This window comes from Tursiops truncatus, chromosome 2 (assembly GCF_011762595.2).
Source record: "Tursiops truncatus isolate mTurTru1 chromosome 2, mTurTru1.mat.Y, whole genome shotgun sequence".
In the NCBI taxonomy this organism is placed as follows: domain Eukaryota; kingdom Metazoa; phylum Chordata; class Mammalia; order Artiodactyla; family Delphinidae; genus Tursiops; species Tursiops truncatus.
Genome location: NC_047035.1, coordinates 123664748 through 123685700, shown reverse-complemented (window position 1 = coordinate 123685700; position 20953 = coordinate 123664748). Strand labels below are relative to the sequence as shown.

Below are 20953 nucleotides of genomic sequence, written 5' to 3'. Positions count from 1 at the left end.
GAGCCAAGGCAGCTGCGGTGGGAGGGTATGTTAGACAGAGTCTCCTTTGCTGTGTGAATTTGCATCTCCCTGGGGAGATGGGAAGGATGCTTTGAGAGGTGGAGGCAGAGCTGAGTTGATCTGAGGACAAGAGTTCTTCAGCTGAATTGCAACAAGTAGATGGTGTGGCCAGGGAGCCTGGTGGAACTGTGAATGTGGGGGGAAGGGCCTGGGGTCTCTGCTAAGGTAGACCCCTGGTGGGGCCATCTGTTTGAGGGTGGTCGGCTGGCTGCATGGGCAGAATGTTGAGACATTTGAGACTGATTACATAGCTCGGACGCCTGCTGTTGGATTCAAAGCCCAGTGCTCAGCAAGGCCAGCTGTGGATGTGTCCCTACGTGCCTTTTCTCACAGCATGAGTTAAGATCATATGTGGCAAACTCTGCCCTCTTACAGAAGAGGAGACCAAAATTCCCTCAGGGCCAAGATGCACCACGCCCTCCCCACAGCCCCAGGCAGATGAGAGCAGGTGAGAGGAGGGGAATAGGCTCAGGCCTAGCAGAAGGAGACAGGGACAGAGAGAAGGGGGGCAAGATATGTTTAGTAGCAAAGACATCTTTATCATGATCCAATTTTGCCTCTCAATTCTTGAGAAGAGGGAAAATGCCATTCTGTTTCTTTGCATTAGGATTTGAAGTTACTCTCCTACTTGTAATTCTTTTGTTGTGGTGGTTCTTTTCATTCTATTTTTGAGTTGAGGATAACAATATAAGATAACGTTCAAAAAAAGACCATCTTTTTGGAATGCAAATAGAGCAGAAACCCATTTATAAATTTTTAAAGAAGGACATGAAACGACTCCCAACTGTAGCAGCCTCCATTAGCATTGCAATTCTTAACCCCAAACCTCTGCCGTGCCACCTTTTCACTTGTTCCCATAAAATCAGGTCTGCTTTCTCTTCCCTTGCCTTTAACACGGTAATCACATGGCACAGCAGCCTCCTCCCAGCCCTGCCAGGCCCTTTCCCCAGGATGCCAGCCCACGCCAGTGGATGGACACTGAGTGCCTGTGTGAGAGGAGGCATGCACTGCACGTCCCTGTGCTTCCAGCCAGCTCCAGGGGGTGGTGATGCTGACAGAGTGACGCTGACCAGGATAACATTTGAGGCTTAGAACTCATGTTGCAAGCAGGACTTTCTCCATCCCTGTTCTACATTTCTCCTGCCATGAGAAGCCCTGCAGGACCCTCCCCTGCTCACAGCCAAGCTTGTGACCATGACCTCTAGGGCTGGGCCTCCTGTGGCCAGGAGGTGTCTGAGGACACCCCTTGCAGGTGCAAGAAGGGAACGCGTTGTGTTCCTTTGGACACCCTGCCCACTTTGTGTCAGGTGAAGCCTGGCTTGTGCTGCCCTGCGGGCTCAGGCCAGCCCTGTGCCTGCGGGTGTGACAGCACTTGCTAAAGCCTCAGCTATTTCTATGGTGCCCGGTTGTGCTTCCCAAATTCAACCCCAGGAAAACCTCTGAAATGTTCAAAGTGGGGAGATAGCAGAACAGGTAAATGAGAGTATTTGCAGGAAGCTCTCTACCTTTCCTGCAGAGGCTGCTGCCCTCATGTCTCAGTGCTTGGGCAGGACTATGTTATATAAGTAGGTCCATGAGGCCTCCGGCCAGGGCCTGCGGTCACCAGGGCTGCTCACATGGAGGCAAATGCACCTCAGATTAATGCTCTCATGATCCTTAATGCCAGGATGCCACAGCTGATGCCTCCATGTGCGGCTGGAGGGAGGGGGCCCGATGTGGAAGGTTCCTTGTGGCCAGCACAGCACGACAGGCCCGGGTGGCTAAGGAGAGTCCTGGGCTCTCCCAGGGTGTGCGCCCCTGAATGGGGGGTGAGGCTTACCTGTGCTGGTGCTGATGTTCTCTGTGCCCACTGTCTGCCCCATCAGGTGGTATTGGTTCAGCCTGGAGCCATCTTCTGCCACCACAACCGACTTGGTTGTGCCATTGGTCCAGACATAGACAACTTCAGAATTAGGATATGCATCTGTATGGGGGAGGAAAAAGGGGTGTAAACATGGAATCATTTGCAGCGTGGCACAACCAAAGATGTTTATAAAAGTAGTACGAGAGATGATTAGAAAGTCAAAGTTAAATGACCTAAAGAAAGTACAGGCAGTCAGACCAGGGCAGACAGCACCACGGTTCAGGCCCTTCTCATTTCTAAAGGGCAGAGTGCTCAGAAGCCGGGGCCAGTGCTTCCTACAGGGTATCTTCTCTTCAGGGTGCACTGTCGCACGGGCCTGAGACCACAGGGTCTGGGGCTCTCCCAGCTCTTAGGGCTCCTGTTGTCATTACAAGAGCTCTGTAAGGATGTAATGCATAGAGTGCCTTGTCAACAGTTCATAAACAGTCAAAGTAAGAACAATGAATCACCCAAGAAGTAATGAATACACACCAAAAAGACAGTTTGGAAACCGGGAGCACTCAAACCAAAGCATGGACTGAGGCTCAGGGGTACACTGCTACAAAGCATCTTGTATGGTGGCAAAGTGGTGATGCTTTGTTTATTCGTCACAGTGTTGGTTACAGTATTAGAATTTTCTTAAATGATAGGGAAATGGTCAGTATTTACCTCATATCAACCTTGGGAAACAGTTTAAGTTTTGCTTATGATTCTCAGAGGCATAAGGAAGAAATGACCCAGGTCGAGTTAGCCTTACAAAATAAGCTAAATTAAGCTTTGTTTGTAGGACTAAACTGGTTGTCTGCTCAGGGAATTTTCAAGCCTGGTCTCTGTTTTTGTTTTTATTTATTTATTTATTTTTGGTTGCGTTGGGTCTTCGTTGCTGCGTGTGGGCTTTCTCTAGTTGCGGCGAGCGGGGGCTACTCTTCGTTGCGGTGCGCAGGCTTCTCATTGTGGTGGCTTCTCTTGTTGCAGAGTGTGGGCTTTAGCATGCAGGCTTCCGCGGCACGTGGGATCTTCCCAGACCAGGGACTGAACCCGTGTCCCCTGCATTGGCAGGCAGATTCTTAACCACTGTGCCACCAGGGAATTCCCTCTGTTTTTGATTCTAACAACTTGGAGCAGCATTTGATCACATCAGCTACTATAAAGGTCTCTCTTTTCAGAAGGCACTTGTTGCCCTGTTGTCCATGCTGTCCTGGTGGGAGGGTGGTGCAGAAGGCAGAAACTTTACCCCTGGTGTCACACCTGTGACTGTTACCTTACACAGCAAAAGGCACTGTGCAAAATGGAATTAAAGCTATGGGCTTAAAATCAGGAGATTATCCTAGATGATCCCAGTGGACCCCGTATAATCACTTGAGCCTTTAAAAACAGAGAACTTTCTCCAGCTGGGGCCAGTCAGAGAGACCCAGCTCAGAGAGATTCGAAGCAGAAAGAAAGGACTCGACTGCCATTGCTGGTTTTGAAGGTGGAGGAAGGGGCCATGAGCCAAGGTATGTGGGCAGCCCATAGAAGGCAAGAATGACTCCCTCAGGTGACAGTCAGCAGGAGACAGGGACCTCAACCTACAACCCATGGAACTGAATCCTGCCAACAGCCTGAGAGAGGCTGGATGTGGATTTGCCCCCAGAGCCTCCAGAAGGGAAAGCAGCCCTGCTGACACCATGATTCTGGCCGTGGGAGACCCAGAGCTGAAACACTAGGCAAATCCACTGTATTCTGACCTACAGAACTGTAAGATAACACGTTTTTGATTATTGAGATATAATTAACATGTATCATTGTATAAGTTTAAAGTGTACAGCATCATGATTTTATATATGTATTGATACATATTGCAAAATGATCACTACAATAAGGTTACTTAATAAACGTGTTGCTTCAGTTAAATTGCTAAGTTTGTGATAATTTGTCATGGCAGTAGAAAACTGGAACAGGTAGATGGACTGATAAACAGAAGACTCTCTCCCAGAGGAAGGAGATAAATATACATAAGACATGTTACATGTGAGGTGGTAGTAAGTGCTATGGAGAAATATAAGCTATGAAGAGGAAAGAGGTGCTATTTTAAATAAGGTAATCTGGGAAGGCATAACTTAAGAGACCCAAGGGCTGTGCAGGAGCCTGCCACGTGGTTGTCAGAAGGACATGTATCCCAGAAAAGGGCACTGCAAGTGCACATGTCCTGGGGCAAGAGTGTGCCTACAATGCCTGAGGAGAAGGCAGGTGGGCAGTGTGGCTGGACAGGGTAGACAGCAGAGGGCAGAGGAAAAGACTACATAAACGTTGCCTCAAGGCTATTTAAGGCCTTTGCCTTTTACTCTTAGCTAGCCAGGAAGGCAGGGGCGGGGATAAGCAAGTAAGTGACATAGCCTAGTTCATGCTGTAAAAGGACCCATCTGGCTGAAACAGGAGACTAGAATGCAGGGGGGGAAAGAACAGAAACAGGAGAGTGCTTAGGGCAATATTAAAATAATTCAGGTGAAAGATGATAGTGGCTGGAAGTGGTAAAAAGAGGAGAAAATAGGGATACATTTTAAAGGAAAGGGTCATCCAATCAGCTAACAAATCAGATGTGAGCTGTGAGAGGAAGAGGGTGACCAAACCAGGCATCTGGATGGCTCATTTGTACTCTAGGATGGCAAAGATTCTGGAACAACCCAGCTTCTGAGGAAACAGCAGCATTCAGGTGCTGACATTTCAGAGTTGAGAGGCCTATGAGAGGTCTCCTCGGGATGCTGAGCAGACAGTGGGCCACACAAGTCAGGAGTTCATGGGATTGGTCCCTGGTGAGGATGTGACTTCTTGAGGCATCGGCACACAGATGTCACTTGAAGCAGGGGCTGGTGACAGGGTCACCTGCAGAGTGAATGTTGGTGGAGGGGAGGGTGCTGCAGGGCCTAGAGGTTGGGAAGGTGAGGAGGGAGCTGCAGAGCCACTGGAGCAGCGGCCACTGCAGTGGGAGGACATGGGGAGTGTGCTTCGCAGGGGCTTGTGTCACAGGCTTCAGACGACAGCTGAGAAGTGGCCTCGGGGCCTCGTGGCATCTGTTCACCTCAGCAAGAGCACTTCCAGAGGAGCAGTTGGCTTTAAGGAACAGGGGAGCTCAAGTGTTCCCCATGGCTCTTGAGGGCCCTGAAGGTAAACCTGCACACCCGCCTCTGTATCTTCCCAGCTGCCACACACAGCACCCAATGCCTTCTGGACAAGGCTGTGTGCTTGGCTCGCAGCCTGACGCCAACTCCAGATGGAACAGAACCCATGTACCCTCACAGGGAGGCCTCTGCAGACGTCTCAGGAGATGGGATGGGCTGGCAGGGAAGGCATCCCTAAGCAGGACAGCAGGCTCCGGGACTCCACCAGGCAGGGCTGGTGCCCAGCACTGCGAATGGGCTCCTGGTGTGGTCACTGCTGAGGCAGACAAGCAGGACTACACGCGTGATGAGGTTTCCACAGAAGGAGCCAGAAGAGGTCACGTTAGTAATGAGCCGTGTTCCCACTAAGTGTGGGAGTTTCTTTGCTAGTGCACATCACTTCCTTATTCTTGCTTTATGTGCAAAAGAGTATACGTAACACTTGGAAAATAATAAAACAAGCATGTATGTAGCAAACATTGAGCTTAACACAGAGGAAAACGTCAGAACCTTCTAGGCGCACGACTCACCAAAGGCTCACTTTCTCCCCACAGGTGGTATTCTGAACTTTATGATAATCATTGCATTGTTTGCTTTGTAGTTGTACCTTCTGGGCAGACATCACTAAACAAAGGGGCTTTTTTTGCCTTGCCTATGTTTTCTTTGTGAAATCTGTTTTGTGTTTTTTACCCATTTGATTCATGTTTTCAAATATATTCTGATATACATATTTTTTTTGCTCCATGTGTTGTAAATATCTTCTTCAAGTTTGTGGCTATTTCACTTTGTTCATTTTTTTAAAAATTTTTTGATAAATGGTATGTTAAGTTAGTCAAATTTATCAACCTTTTAATCTTTCTGCATCTTATTTCGGAGGCCTTCCTGATGTTACACATGTAGTATCAAAGCTGGAATGCTCCATCTTTAACCATTAGGGCCTTGATCACAGACAGTTGACTTCTGTATATATTTTCCTACATAAGTATCCAATCAGATCTTGTCCATGTGGTTTTTGGTGCTGCCACCGAAATCATTAAGCTGTCCCTCCCACCCACGTACTTGCAGGGCCTGTTCTGACAAGTAAGGTCTCCATCAGGCATGGGCTCTCTCTTGAGGGATTCTCTGTTCTGCTCCTTTTTTCTACTCCAATTTCAATCTCCCCTGTCTTAACTACGCAGACTTTAGAATTCTAGACAAGAACAGCTGGAAGGGCGAGGTGCCAGCTTTTCTTCTTCATGGGGCCCTGGCTGTTCTTGGTCCTCTGCTCATCCATATACATGTTAGAATCCGCTCATCAGGCTTTCCCAAAAATACTCTGATGAAATTTATGTTGGACATGAATTGGATCTATAGATTACAGATTGGGGACACATGACATCTTATGGTATTGAGTCTTTTTATCACAGACTTGATATGTATTTAGGTCTTTGGAGTGAAAGTGCCTGACAGTAAGCCTTTTTGATTGTAATGTAAGTGCCTGGCATTAAGCTTTCCATTGCCGAGGCAACTATTTAAAAGGCATCCACCTCACATAGGCATGTTCCCAGCTACACTACTAGATAAAGGGCAGGTCCACCCATGCAGTTCCCCTTCTAGAAAGCCCAAGGTGACCTAGATAACTGGTCATTTGATGACCCCACTTCTCCCTAGTTAGAGTGCCTAATTCCTGTTCTTATGTTTTAAATTTGCCAATAAAGATTGAACTGGTGAAACCCTAAGCACCCCACCCTGGACCCCAATAAGGGTAGAGCCCTGGGTCTGCGCTCTTTCTCTCTCCCTTACCCGTGACAGTGCTGTGTGGCCCTGGGCGTGCTGTGTACCCTCTAAGAGCTCTGAGTAATAAGCCTTGTTTTTTCAAAGTTCCCTGGTGGTTGTTGCTGAGAATGCCTTGCAATCATCATAGGAACCACAAAGGCCAGTCCAGCCTCAGCGTTGCCTCTGGTCAGGGAATGTCTGAGGGGCCGCCATGGGTAGTATGGGCCCAGATGAGCACCCCAGGCATTCTCAGTCACAGAGCATTTCTGACTGCTAATGTATGAGCTGAGAGCAACACAAAGTATTCTTCTCGGTTGAAATATCTTTCAGTGAAGTTGTATCACTTTCTTTCTTGTGCTAGACATTCTCCCTCCAGATGTGTGTTACTCAACATGGTTCCAATAACCAGTGTAACCTGTCTCTGAGCAAAGCCATATGGGATCCCAACTTATCAGAAGGCTGCTCGGCGAGGGGGTGGTCAGAACCCTGAGAATTAGTGACATGATTCCAATGTTCATCTGCATATTAGTAAGACATGAAATAGAAGGACGTAAATAGAGTAGACCAGCTACAGCAGTCAATGGAATAACATGGATGCTACACTTGACTTACACAGCAGGTGGAGGTTGACTGTTCTTGTCACGTTTTTTTTAAATTAGCATGACCTTCCATTTCCAAGTTTCAGGTATTACAGAAGTGTTGATTTCACACGGACAGCACTGGAGTTACCCAACACAGTGCATTCTGCCGTAATGTCCCTTCTCTACTGGGGGAACATGGCTGGGGATGAGGGAGGTGAGGCCTGACGATGTGCTCCACCCTGGAAAGCTGCTTTCTAAGTGTCTGGTCACAGACACCACCAGGCATATGCTGAGACTTGGATGGTGCCCTGAGTTCCCCATAAAAGACATGAGATTTCTATCTTCCTATTATTTAGATGCTACAGGACCCTGAATATTGAAGGGCCGTGGTACTGAGACATGGACTTGAGCAGAGTGGCCACACTGGATTCTAGCTGGGGCTGTGAGTATGGAGTGGACAGTACATGGTGATGAGGCAGCATCTCCTGGCAGTCCCCAGACTGTCTCAGGCAGCTTGTGCTCCTGTTGTCCTGCGCCACTGTCCTGCATCTTCCCCCAGCTCCTCTGCCTCATAGCAGGCAGAGCCGCTGCACTGTGAAGCTGGCCTCCCCCTTCCCGGCTACATTTGCAGTGAGGAGGGCTGCCAATGTCCCACTAACAACCCCCACTCCAGTCCCAATCCACACGTGGGCTGTGAGTCTGTACCCTGGCCAAAAGAGTTAAGGGGGCCCCCATAACCCCTGGAAGATGTGAGTGGGTTGGAAAAGGTGAATCCCAAAACTCAAAAAGAAAAAGAAGCTCAAACCTTGGGACAATAGGTCTCAGTGACCAGGGCAGTTCTGAGAGTCAGAAAAGACTGGGAGCACAGACATGTATCTAAAGAGAGTACAGGGGAGGCCAGGGGAAGATGGCGGAAGAGTAAGACACGGAGATCACCTTCCTCCCAACAGATACATCAGAAATACATCTACACATGGAACAACTCCTACAGAACACCTACTGAACGCTAGCAGAAGACCTCAGACCTCCCAAAAGGCAAGAAACATCCCAAGTACCTGGGTAGGGCAAAAGAAAAAAGAATAAACAGAGACATGAGAATAAGGACGGGACCTGCACCAGTGGGAGGGAGCTGTGAAGGAGGAAAGGTTTCCACACACTAGGAAGCCCCTTCGCGGGTGGAGACTGCAGGTGGCGGAGGGGGAAGCTTCGGAGCCGCGGAGGAGAGCACAACAACAGAGGTGCAGAGAGCAAAGGGGAGAGATTCCCGCAAAGAGGATCGGTGCCGACCAGCACTCACTAGCCCGAGAGGCTTGTCTGCTCAGCCGTGGAGGTGGGCGGGGCTGCGAGCTGAGGCTCAGGCTTCGGTGGGAGCGCAGGGAGAGGACTGAGGTTGGCGGCGTGAACACAGCCTGCAGGGGGGTTTAGTGCACCACGACTAGCCGGGAGGGAGTCTGGGGAAAAGTCTGGAGCTGCCGAAGAGGCAAGAGACTTTTTCTTCCCTCTTTGTTTCCTGGTTCGCGAGGAGAGGGGATTAAGAGTGCTGCTTAAAGGAGCTCCAGAGACTGGCGCAAGCTGCGGCTAACAGCGCGGACCCCAGAGACGGGCATGAGACGCTAAGGCTGCTGCTGCTGCCACTAAGAAACCTGTGTGTGAGCATAGGTCACTATCCACACCTCCCTTACGGGGAACCTGTGCAGCCTGCCACTGCCAGGGTTCTGGGATCCAGGGACAACTTCCCCGGGAGAACGCACAGCGCACCCCAGGCTGATGCAACGTCATGCTGGCTGCTGCCGCCGCAGGCTCACTCCTCATCGTGCCCCTCCCTCCCCCTGGCCTGAGTGAGCCAGAGCCCCAGAATCAGTGGCTCCTTTAACTCTGTCCTGTCTGAGCGAAGAACAGACGCTCTCCGGCGACCTACACACACAGGCGGGGCCAAATCCAAAGCTGAGCCCCGGGAGCTGTGCGAACAAAGAAGAGAAAGGGAAATCTCTCCCAGCACCCTCAGGAGCAGTGGATTAAATCTCCACAATCAACTTGATGTACCATGCATCTGTGGAATACCTGAATAGACAACGAATCATCCCAAATTGAGGAGGTGGACTTTGAGAGCAAGATTTATTATTTTTTCCCCTTTCCCTCTTTTTATAAGTGTGTATGTGTATGCTTCTGTGTGAGATTTTGTCTCTATAGCTTTGCTTTCACTATTTGTCCTTGGGTTCTATCCATCCGTTTTTTTTGTTTTGTTTTGTTTTTATTTAAAAAAATTATTTTTTCTTAATAAATATTTTTATTTTAATCACTTTATTTTATCTTACTTTATTTTATTTTCTTTTATCCTCTTTCTTTCTTTCTTTCGACTTTTTCTCCCTTTTAACTGAGCCGCGTGGATGAAAGGCTCTTGGTGCTGCAGCCAGGAGTCACTGCTGTGCCTCTTAGGTGGGAGAGTCAACTTCAGGACACTGGTCCACAAGAGACCTCCCAGCTCCACGTAATATCAAACAGCGAAAATCTCCCAGAGATATCAATCTCAACACCAACACCAAGCTTCACTCAACGACCAGCAAGCTACAGTGCTGGACACCCTATGCCAAACAACTAGCAAGACAGGAACACAACCGCACCCATTAGCAAAGAGGATGCCTAAAATAAGTCCACAGACACCCCAAAACACACCACCAGATGTGGACCTGCCCACCAGATAGACAAGATCCAGCCTCATCCACCAGAACACAGGCACTAGTCCCCTCCACCAGGAAGCCTACACAACCCACTGAACCAACTTTAGCCACTGGGGACAGACACCAAAAACAATGGGAAATATGAACCTGCATCCTGCAAAAAGGAGACCCCAAACACAGTAAGATAAGCAAAATGAGAAGACAGAAAAACACACAGCAAATGAAGGAGTAAGATAAAAACCCACCAGACCTAACAAATGAAGAGGAAATAGGTAGTATACCTGAAAAAGAATTCAGAATAATGATAGTAAAGATGATCCAAAATCTTGGAAATAGAATAGAAAAAATGCAAAAAACATTTAACAAGGACCTAGAAGAACTAAAGAAGAAACAAGCAATGATGAACAACACAATAAATGAAATTAAAAATGCTCTAGAAGGGATAAATAGCAGAATAACTGAGGCAGAAGAACGGATAAGTGACCTGGAAGATAAAATAGTGGAAATTACTACTGCAGAGCAGAATAAAGAAAAAAGAATGAAAAGAACGGAGGACAGTCTCAGAGACCTGTGGGACAACATTAAATGCACCAACATTCGAATTATAGGGGTTCCATAAGAAGAAGAGCAAAAGAAAGGGACTGAGAAAATATTTGAAGAGATTATAGTTGAAAACTTCCCTAATATGGGAAAGGAAAGAGTTAATCAAATCCAGGGAGCACAGAGATCCCATACAGGATAAATCCAAGAAGAAACACACCAAGACACAAATTAATCAAACTGTCAAAAATTAAATACAAAGAAAACACATTAAAAGCAGCAAGTGAAAAACAGCAAATAACACACAAGGGAATCTCCATAAGGTTAACAGCTGATCTTTCAGCAGAAACTGCAAGCCAGAAGGGACTGGCAGGACATATTTAAACTGATGAAAGAGAAAAACTTACAACCAAGATTACTCTAACCAGCAAGGATCTCATGCAGATTTGATGGAGAAATTAAAACCTTTACAGACAAGTAAAAGCTGAGAGAGTTCAGTGCCACCAAACCAGCTTTACAACAAATGCTGAAGGATCTTCTCTAGGCAAGAAACACAAGAGAAGGAAAAGACCTACAGTAACAAACCCAAAACAATTAAGAAAATGGGAATAGGAACATACAAATCGATAATTACCTTAAATGTAAATGGATTAAATGCTCCCACCAAAAGACACAGATTGGCTGAATGGATACAAAAACAAGACCCATATATATGCTGTCTACAAGAGACCCACTTCAGACCTAGAGACACATACAGACTGAAAGTGAGGGGATGGAAAAAGATATTCCATTCAAATGGAAACCAAAAGACAGCTGGAGTAGCAATTCTCATATCAGACAAAATAGACTTTAAAATAAAGACTATTAGAAGAGACAAAGAAGGATACTACATAATGATCAAGGGATCGATCCAAGAAGATATAACAGTTGTTAAAATTTATGCACCCAACATAGGAGCACCCCAGTACATAAGGAAAATACTAACAGCCATAAAAGGGGAAATCGACAGTAACACATTCATAGTAGGGGACTTTAACACCCCACTTTCACCAATGGACAGATCATCCAAAAATAAAATAAATAAGGAAACACAAGCTTTAAATGATACATTAAACAGGATGGACTTAGTTGATATTTATAGGACATTCCATCCAAAAACAACAGAATACACATTTTTTTCAAGTGCTCAGGGAACATTCTCCAGGATAGATCATATCTTGGGTCACAAATCAAGCCTTGGTAAATTTAAGAAAATTGAAATTGTATCAAGTATCTTTTCCAACCACAACGCTATGAGACTAGATACCAATTACAGGAAATGATCTGTAAAAAATACAAACACATGGAGGCTAAACAATACACGACTTAATAACGAAGTGATTACTGAAGAAATCAAAGAGGAAATAAAAAAATACCTAGAAACAAATGACAATGGAGACACGACGACCCAAAACCTATGGGATGCAGCAAAGCAGTTCTAAGAGGGAAGTCTATAGCAATACAATCCTACCTTAAGAAACAGGAAACATCTCGAGTAAACAGCTTAACCTTGCACCTAAAGCAATTAGAGAAAGAAGAACAAAAGAAGCCCAAAGTTAGAGGAAGGAAAGAAATCATAAAGATCAGATCAGAAATAAATGAAAAAGAAATGAAGGAAATGATAGCAAAGATCAATAAAACTAAAAGCTGGTTCTTTGAGAAGATAAACAAAATTGATAAACCATTAGCCAGAGTCATCAAGAAAAAAAGGGAGAAGACGCAAATCAATAGAATTATAAATGAAAAAGGAGAAGTAACAACTGACACTGCAGAAATACAAACGATCATGAGAGATTACTACAAGCAACTCTATGCCAATAAAATGGACAACCAGGAAGAAATGGACAAATGCTTAGAAATGCACAACCTGCCAAGACTGAATCAGGAAGAAATAGAAAATATGAACAGACCAATCACAAGCACTGAAATTGAAACTGATTAAAAATATTCCAACAAACAAAAGCCCAGGACCAGATGGCTTCACGGGCAAATTCTATCAAACCTTTAGAGAAGAGCTAACACCTATCCTTCTCAAACTCTTCCAGAATATAGAAGAGGGAGGAACACTCCCAAACTCATTCTACAAGGCCACCATCACCCTGATACCAAGACCAGACAAGGATGTCACAAAGAAATATAACTACAGGCCAATATCACTGATGAACATAGATGCAAAAATCCTCAACAAAATACTTGCAAACAGAATCCAACAGCAATTGAAAGGATCATACACCATGATCAAGTGGGGTTTATTCCAGGAATGCAAGGATTCTTAAATATACGCAAATCAATCAATGTGATACACCATATTAACAAATTGAAGGACTAAAACCATATGATCATCTCAATAGATGCAGAGAAAGCTTTTGACAAAATTCAACACCCATTCAAACCCTCCAGAGAGTAGGCATAGAGGGAAGTTTCCTCAACATAATAAAGGCCATATATGACAAACCCACAGCCAACATCATCCTCAATCGTGAAAAATGAAAGCATTTCCACTGAGATCAGGAGGAAGACAAGGTTGCCCACTCTCACCACTCTTATTCAACATAGTTTTGGAAGTTTTAGCCACAGCAATCAGAGAAGAAAAGGAATAAAAGGAATCTAAATCGGCAAAGAAGTAAAGCTGTCACTGTTTGCAGATGACATGATAGTATACATAGAGAATCCTAAAGATGCTACCAGAAAACTACTAGAGCTAATCAATGGATTTGGTAAAGTAGCAGAATACAAAATTAATGCACAGAAATCTCTGGCATTCCTATATACTAATGATGAAAAATCTGAAAGTGATATCAAGAAAACACTCCCACTTACCATTGCAACAAAAAGAATAAAATATCTAGGAATAAACCTACCTAAGGAGACAAAAGACCTGTATGCAGAAAATTATAAGACAGTGATGAAAGAAATTAAAGATGATACAAAGAGATGGAGAGATATACCATGATCTTGGATTGGAAGAATCAACATTGTGAAAATGACTCTACTACCCAAAGCAATGTACAGATTCAATGCAATCCCTATCAAACTACCACTGGCATTTTTCACAGAACTAGAACAAAAAATTTCACAATTTGTATGGAAACACAAAAGACCCCGAATAGCCAAAGCAATATTGAGAACGAAAAACAGAGCTGGAGGAATCAGGCTCCGTGACTTCACACTATACTAAAAAGCTACAGTAATCAAGACAGTATGGTAGTGGCACAAAAACAGAAAGATAGATCAATGGAACAGGATAGAAAGCCTAGAGATAAACCCACGCACATATGGTCACCTTATCTTTGATAAAGGAGGCAGGAATGTACAGTGGAAAAAAGACAGCCTCTTCAATAAGTGGTGCTGGGAAAACTGGACAGCTACATTTAAAAGAATGAGAATAGATCACTTCCTAACACCATACACAAAAATAAACTCAAAATGGATTAAAGACCTAAATGTAAGGCCAGACACTATCAAACTCTTAGAGTTAAACATAGGCAGAACAGTCTATGATATAAATCACAGCAAGATCCTATTTGACCCACCTCCTAGAGAGATGGAAATAAAAACAAAAATAAACAAATGGGATGTAATGAAACTTCAAAGCTTTTGCACAGCAAAGGAAACCAAAACAAGACCAAAAGACAACCCTCAGAATGGGAGAAAATATTTGCAAATGAAGCAACTGACAAAGGATTAATCTCCAAAATTTAAAAGCAGCTCATGGAGCTCAATAACAAAAAAACAAACAACCCAATCCAAAAATGGGCAGAAAACCTAAATAGACATTTCTCCAAAGAAGATATACAGACTGCCAACAAACACATGAAAGAATGCTCAACATCATTAATCATTAGAGAAATGCAAATCAAAACTACAATGAGATATCATCTCACACCAGTCAGAATGGTCATCATCAAAAAATCTAGAAACGATAAATGCTGGAGAGGGTGTGGAGAAAAGAACACTCTTGCACTGCTGGTGGGAATGTGAATTGGTACAGCCACTATGGAGAACACTATGGAGGTTCCTTAAAAAACTATAAGTAGAACTACCATATGACCCAGCAATCCCACTACTGGGCGTATACCCTGAGAAAACCATAATTGAAATAGAGTCATGTACCAAAATGTTCATTGCAGCTCTACTTACAATAGCCAGGAGATGGAAACTACCTAAGTGTCCATCATCGGATGAATGGATAAAGGAGATGTGGCACATATATACAATGGGATATTACTCAGCCATAAAAAGAAACGAAATTGAGTTATTTGTAGTGAGGTGGATGGACCTAGAGTCTGTCATACAGAGTGAAGTAAGTCAGAAAGAAAACGAGAAATGCCATATGCTAACACATATATATGGAATCTAAAAAGAAAAAGAAAATTGTCATGAAGAACCTAGGGGCAAGATGGGAATAAATATCTAGTAGGGCAGACCTACTAGAGAATGGACTTGAGGATATTGTGAGGGGGATGGGTAAGCTGTGACAAAGTGAGAGACTGGCACAGATATATATACACTACCAAACGTAAAATAGATAGCTAGAGGGAAGCAGCCGCATAGCACAGGGAGATCAACTCGGTGCTTTGTGACCACCTAGAAGGGTGGGATAGGGAGGGTGGGAGGGAGGGAGACACAAGAGGGAAGACATATGGGAACATATGTATATGTATAACTGATTCACTTTGTTATAATGCAGAGACTAACACACCATTGTAAAGCAATTATACTCCAATAAAGATGTAAAACTATGTTAAAAAAATTCATTATGTTGTACACCTGAAATAATGTTATATGTCAATTATACCTCAATAAAAAAAGAAATAGAAAAAAATAAAAAGAGTACGGAGCACAGAAAACTATGCTTCCCCTCTCCCCCTCCCCCTCCGCCATGGAGCTACCTACTCAGTGCCCAGCATCCTCAAGGAAGACGGGAAAGAGGGCAAAGAGCTGGCAACACACTGAAGAGGGAGGACATTCGGGACGAATGAGGCATTTGGGAGAGTGGGGCAGGTGACCCCTCGGGTGGCCTGGAGGGACGTCGACTGAGAATGTGGGGATGCAGGTGGGACCTGTGGGGTGGTGGAGGCACAGAGGTGGGCGTGCAGACTGGACTGCTGGGGACACGGTCCTGACTGCAGGCTGGGCATCACTCTCCTCAGTGGGACTGGGGGTGGCTGTCCTTGAGCTCTGGGGCTAAGAGGCGCACTGACCAGGGAAGCGTGTCTGTCCTGCAGGGATCAGTGGCTGGGAGAGGTTGGCTCTGTTACCTGCAGGCTCTCTGGGCACCCGTCCTCCAAGCCTCTTTCTCCATTGTTGGTGGGGGGTGGATAATAATACTTATCTTACAATAAGGACCCAATAAAATAATAATTATAACTAGATCAAAGTTACTTGAAATCACAGAGTGATGTATGAATGTCACCTACAATGTATATTAATAATTCATATCCTCTGGTTTTTCAAACTGTAAATATTAAATGGCCTATTGATATTGACGATGTTAATGGCATTGATAACAGCAGCAACGAGAGGCAGCGCGGCCTCCGGCACATCAGTTCAACACCGTGAGTTCTGCTCTGCCATCAAATTAAGGATGGGAATAAATGAGGCACTCATGTGCCTTTCTGCTTGGGCGTTTAGCAACACTAAATTCTTCTCTGTGTGTCAGAGGTGTGGCAGCCCATCTCTTACCTGGGGACGACAGTAAAGAAGGCCATCAAGTTTGCCATGTTGCCATCATCTGTCATGATTTAGAGCTCCAGAAACATAATGCTTGCCTTTCTCCAACCACACATCAGTGGAGCCAGGCAAGAAGGTTTGAAACATTTTCAGCCACAACTAACTTGGGAATTCATCACTGCTTTCAGAGCAGCTCTGTCCCTGGGTTGACACTTCCTGTCTGTCCACTTCTGGCACTGCAAATCCTGAATAAAAGGCCACAATGGCACATCAACCCCTTATTTCCAAGGCCTTTTAGAAGTGATGAGTTTTTGCCTAACTACGAGAGAAACATGTCTGACCTTCACTATGGGATGATCTTCGACAACCTCTTTACGCTCAAAGCTCTACTTCCTCATCTGCAGATTGAGGGAAACACCTAGGGGTGCTTAAGGGTAAAGTGTATTCATGAATGTCAAGTATTTAGCACATGCCTGACACACAGTTATAAATAAATAGTAGCTGTAAGAAACATAGCCATAGGTTGGAAAGAAGTTTTGCTTGGTGTCAAATCCAGTCTTATGAGAAGATCTTTCTACATGAATTCACTTTCTAATTGTCTGTCAAAAGCAAACCCAGAGTGTGAGGACCACTGGTTAGTCTTATCTGACAGTCTGCTTGGACACCCAGGAACTACCAGTAACCAGTGAGGAAACCTCTTTTACTCTATGCATTCACTGCCTTTGGCATTAGAAGAAATGCAGGTTAGGATGTAATTGGAATTTTGGTGATTTGCAAAACGTACAGGATTTGAGTTCTCTGACACCCATGTCCTCAGCCTTTCTCCCTCTTCTAAAACTGGAGGTGGGAACGGGCTGAGTACCTTCCCCAGGTGACCTCACCACCCATCACCTGCATGACCTGCCCATCTTCAATGGTACCGAGTCTCAGTCTCTTGAGCTGAAAACCAAGTCAATACCTGACACATTGATTCCATAATCTAAATTAGAAAATTTGTAACATATAAATGTCTGTGGTTACGTTATTTCTAATGGCCTATTGCACAACCAATATCCCTGCTTTCAATTAAGCAGGTAACAATTAGATCAGCGGGGCTTTGCCAGGCCACTTTCCTTGCCCAGAATCAACTGGGAAGTGAGTGCAGCTCTCTGCAGATGGAGATGAACAGATAACACTACTGCTCTGTTACCCAGGAAGCGACACTGGAAGCCTGAGATTTGCTAGTCACATGGCCCATCACCACCCCACAGTCAGGTCCTTGTAAAATTACTTGGGGTCACTGTCCCGGCTGGTCTGAGGGAGAGTCAAGAGACCGTGCTCTCTGTGTCTATAGACTTAAATGGGTCAAATCAGGGAAGAAGGACAAAGGACTGTCACCCTCCCAGCAGAAAAGCTGCTTCCTTTGTGAAGAAGAGTGAGAGGCAGGTCAAAGGCCGGGAGTATGAGGAGGAAATCCCTCCATGCACTTTCTTACACTCTCATAAACTGATTAGCTTTTTATACATTCAAATCAGCAGCTCCTTCCAATTACTTCCAATTTCTCATAGAAAATAGTATTTTCCAAGTCACCTGGTCTTAAAATCATGATGCCATCTTTGACTCTTATACACACGCCCAGAGTCCATCTCAAAATCCACTTGTCACACCAGCCACCACCCTGCTCTCAGCTCTCATCACTTCTACTGCTTCATGGCATTCCAAGTGCTTGGTTTCACTTCCAAACTAGTGATTTCAGTACATCCCTTACTCCACAACATCACTGCTCTGCCTACTACTTTTACACTTTGGGATTTAAGGCCCTTCCTATCTGGGTTGTAACACTGTCCTGTCACTTCCCCAAAGGGTGTCCTCCACTAACTGATCACCTGTCATTTGTGTTTTGTCCTTATTTCCATTATGCCTTCTTCTATCCAAATCCTTCCAGGCTCAGTTCAAAATATGACCCCCATGAGGAGGTTCCCCAAATGGCCTTCAGTTTCACAAGGGTTTTAACCTGATTATCTAACATGTCCATCATCAGCTCCTTGAGCACCGGTCAAGCTTCTTTTTCTCACTGCACCTAGCAGAGTGCTGAGGGCAGAGCACACCCGACATAGCTGATAGTAATCAAGGGTAACTAACGCACAACACAGACAAAACTTCAATGTATTTCTAAGACCTCACATCAGGCACTCCGAAACCTGCGCTCTAGACCACCAACAGGTGAGCTGAGTCTCTCCGTATTGGGCATGACCAAGGCAGGAGCGGAGTTGTAATCCCACATGTCTGAATGCGCTGACAGGTTACCGCCATGACATCTACCCACGACGGTCTGAAATTCTCTCTACTGGAGATCCACCGAAACAGTGTCCATGTCTAATATAGAATATATTTTCATGAATCCAGATGTTTTCTCATGACTTAATCTAATACTTAAGGCACCATTTCACAAATAAAATTAACAAAAAAATTGTTTTTTTTTTTCTTTTCTAAATGGTCTTGATTTGTTTAAGCATTTGCTTCCAAATGTAAGCCATGCCATTATATTTAAGGAATTTCCTTATGTACTGGGAAGTATCCATCTATAAGCCAGGGCTAATTTCAACAACTGTTTGAATTCTTGAGAGAGGAGATAGGAATAACAGAAATGTCTGTTAATCCAGCTCTGCATTAGAGAAGCCAGAGCATGTGGCTCGTTAGAATAATGACGACTGTTTGCATTGCTTTGTCTCCTAATAGCAGAGAACTGTTGGATTGGGTAATTTGAAACTCATTATACTATCACATTTAGCCTCTGCAGACTCTGATGCTGATGGTAGAAGTGAACTACTTGGCCAAGCAGCTATTTTTAGTAAATCCAAAAGATGAAAGACAAGTAAGAAAAACACTTCATTGAATAGCATTTCTTCTCTTAAACCTATTAAGTCCTGAGCTGAAACCATACAAGCTGAGGAAAGGTGAAGTTTATGCAGTTTTGTAGCTCTTGATCAATTGTATGCAAACATGATATATCAGGAAAATCTTTTAAACTGCCTTGTATATCATAGTAAAGATAATAAGAGCAAATATAAATAAGCGATCTCATCTATTTCAAACCAGTCTTCAAGTATCAGGCAGATAAAAAGAAATTTGGCATGAGAGTTCAATATCTCTACTGAGTTGAAGAAATGGTTATATTGGTTTTGTCTCTCTATGGAGTTCAAGAAATGAATAAATTTATATATGTATATATATATACATATATATATATAAATTGATCTTGTTTTGTTTGGTTGAATGTTGAAATGAAAAGATCCTATCAGATGCATATTTTAGCTTTGAATATGATAAATGATATAACTGCAGCTGGTGAGTTGTTGAATATGAGATGATATGAAGAAGGGTTAAAAGCTCACATACTTTTTTTCACCAAAAATTGCTTTTGTGCTCCTGCCCTGCACACCATTGCCATTAAATCTGAATATCACATTGACTTGAATTTATTTAACTAATGATGAAAAAATAACAGTCTTTGACTTTTAGTGTTTTTTACCTTTGATCAAATGAAGAGCATAATTTTCAGGTACAAAGAGTAGCATAATTTTAAGTTACACAACTCATTTTCCTCTTAGAGACATGAATCAGTGATTCCCAAGTGAGGTGCCCTAGGGATCTTTTGAAGGCTTTGTCCCAGCTACTGATGTGCACAGCTATCCGATGGCAGTAAGTGGTTTAAATAAATCCTAGTGAGAGTCCCTTTCCATTACACTACTTCCCCAAAATAAATGTATGTTTTATCTCTCCATGGCGTTTGAAGATCATAGTTTGAAAAAAATGAATTATTCCCATCCAACTTAATTTTTGGCTCATCACACATACTTATTTCTCCTAATCCCCCAAATCCCTTTGGAATTATAGAAGCAATATAAAAGGAAACCCTCAGAATCGAAGGAAGTTCCTTGCCAGTAACGGCTGAGTTGCTGTTAGTAGGTAACAACTATTAACTCTGGACACCACATGAAAGGAGCAGGAAAGGGTCAGCCTATAAAGACAGAAAATCTCACCCGACTCCAGTCAAATACCACCGAAAAGATGTTGCCCTACCCCACCCCAGGCCAGCAAAGAGAGTGGAGAGCCTAGGCTTTCACACTCAGCAGGTATCAGCAAAGGTCCAACACGAGGGAGCAGGGCTTTCATCCTTGCTGGGCAGCACTGATGCCAATTCTCTGTAGTGGGCTAGAGGCCAAGTGGGGAGCCTGGACTCCCACCCTAATCAGTAGGAGCATGTCCTCCTGCTCCTTGCTGGGGCTGCATCACAGGAAGTTTAGTGGAGGCTCAGACTCCTGCCACCCCAAGCCCACCCTCCCCCACATGGTGTCAGTGAAGACCTGTATAGAGCTCGGAGTCCCGCGTCCACCCAGCAGGAGCAAGAGCCCAGTCATCCCTGTGTCAGTGGAGGCTGAAGGGAAGCCCACCTGGCAGTAATGAGGCTGTGCTGCACCTTTCCCTGCCAGAGCAGTGGTTTTAAAAATCTAGCTAAAACAGAAGGTTTCAATAAAATCCAGATTGTCATAACATAATACATAAAATGTCCAGGTTCCAATAAAAAAAATGTGTCCTAACAACAACCAGGAAGATCAAACTGAATTT

At 44.4% G+C, this 20953-nt stretch overlaps 1 protein-coding gene across 1 annotated transcript in view; it reads right to left on the bottom strand.

Annotated features, from left to right (window-relative positions):
- The window catches only part of GABRA5 (gamma-aminobutyric acid type A receptor subunit alpha5), a 99648-nt gene that overhangs the window by 14690 nt on the left and 64005 nt on the right, over positions 1–20953 (bottom strand). The window contains exon 6 of the mRNA XM_033852638.2: positions 1880–2023. Coding sequence (XP_033708529.1) covers positions 1880–2023 — 144 coding nt within the window. The remainder of the gene's footprint in view (positions 1–1879; positions 2024–20953) is intronic.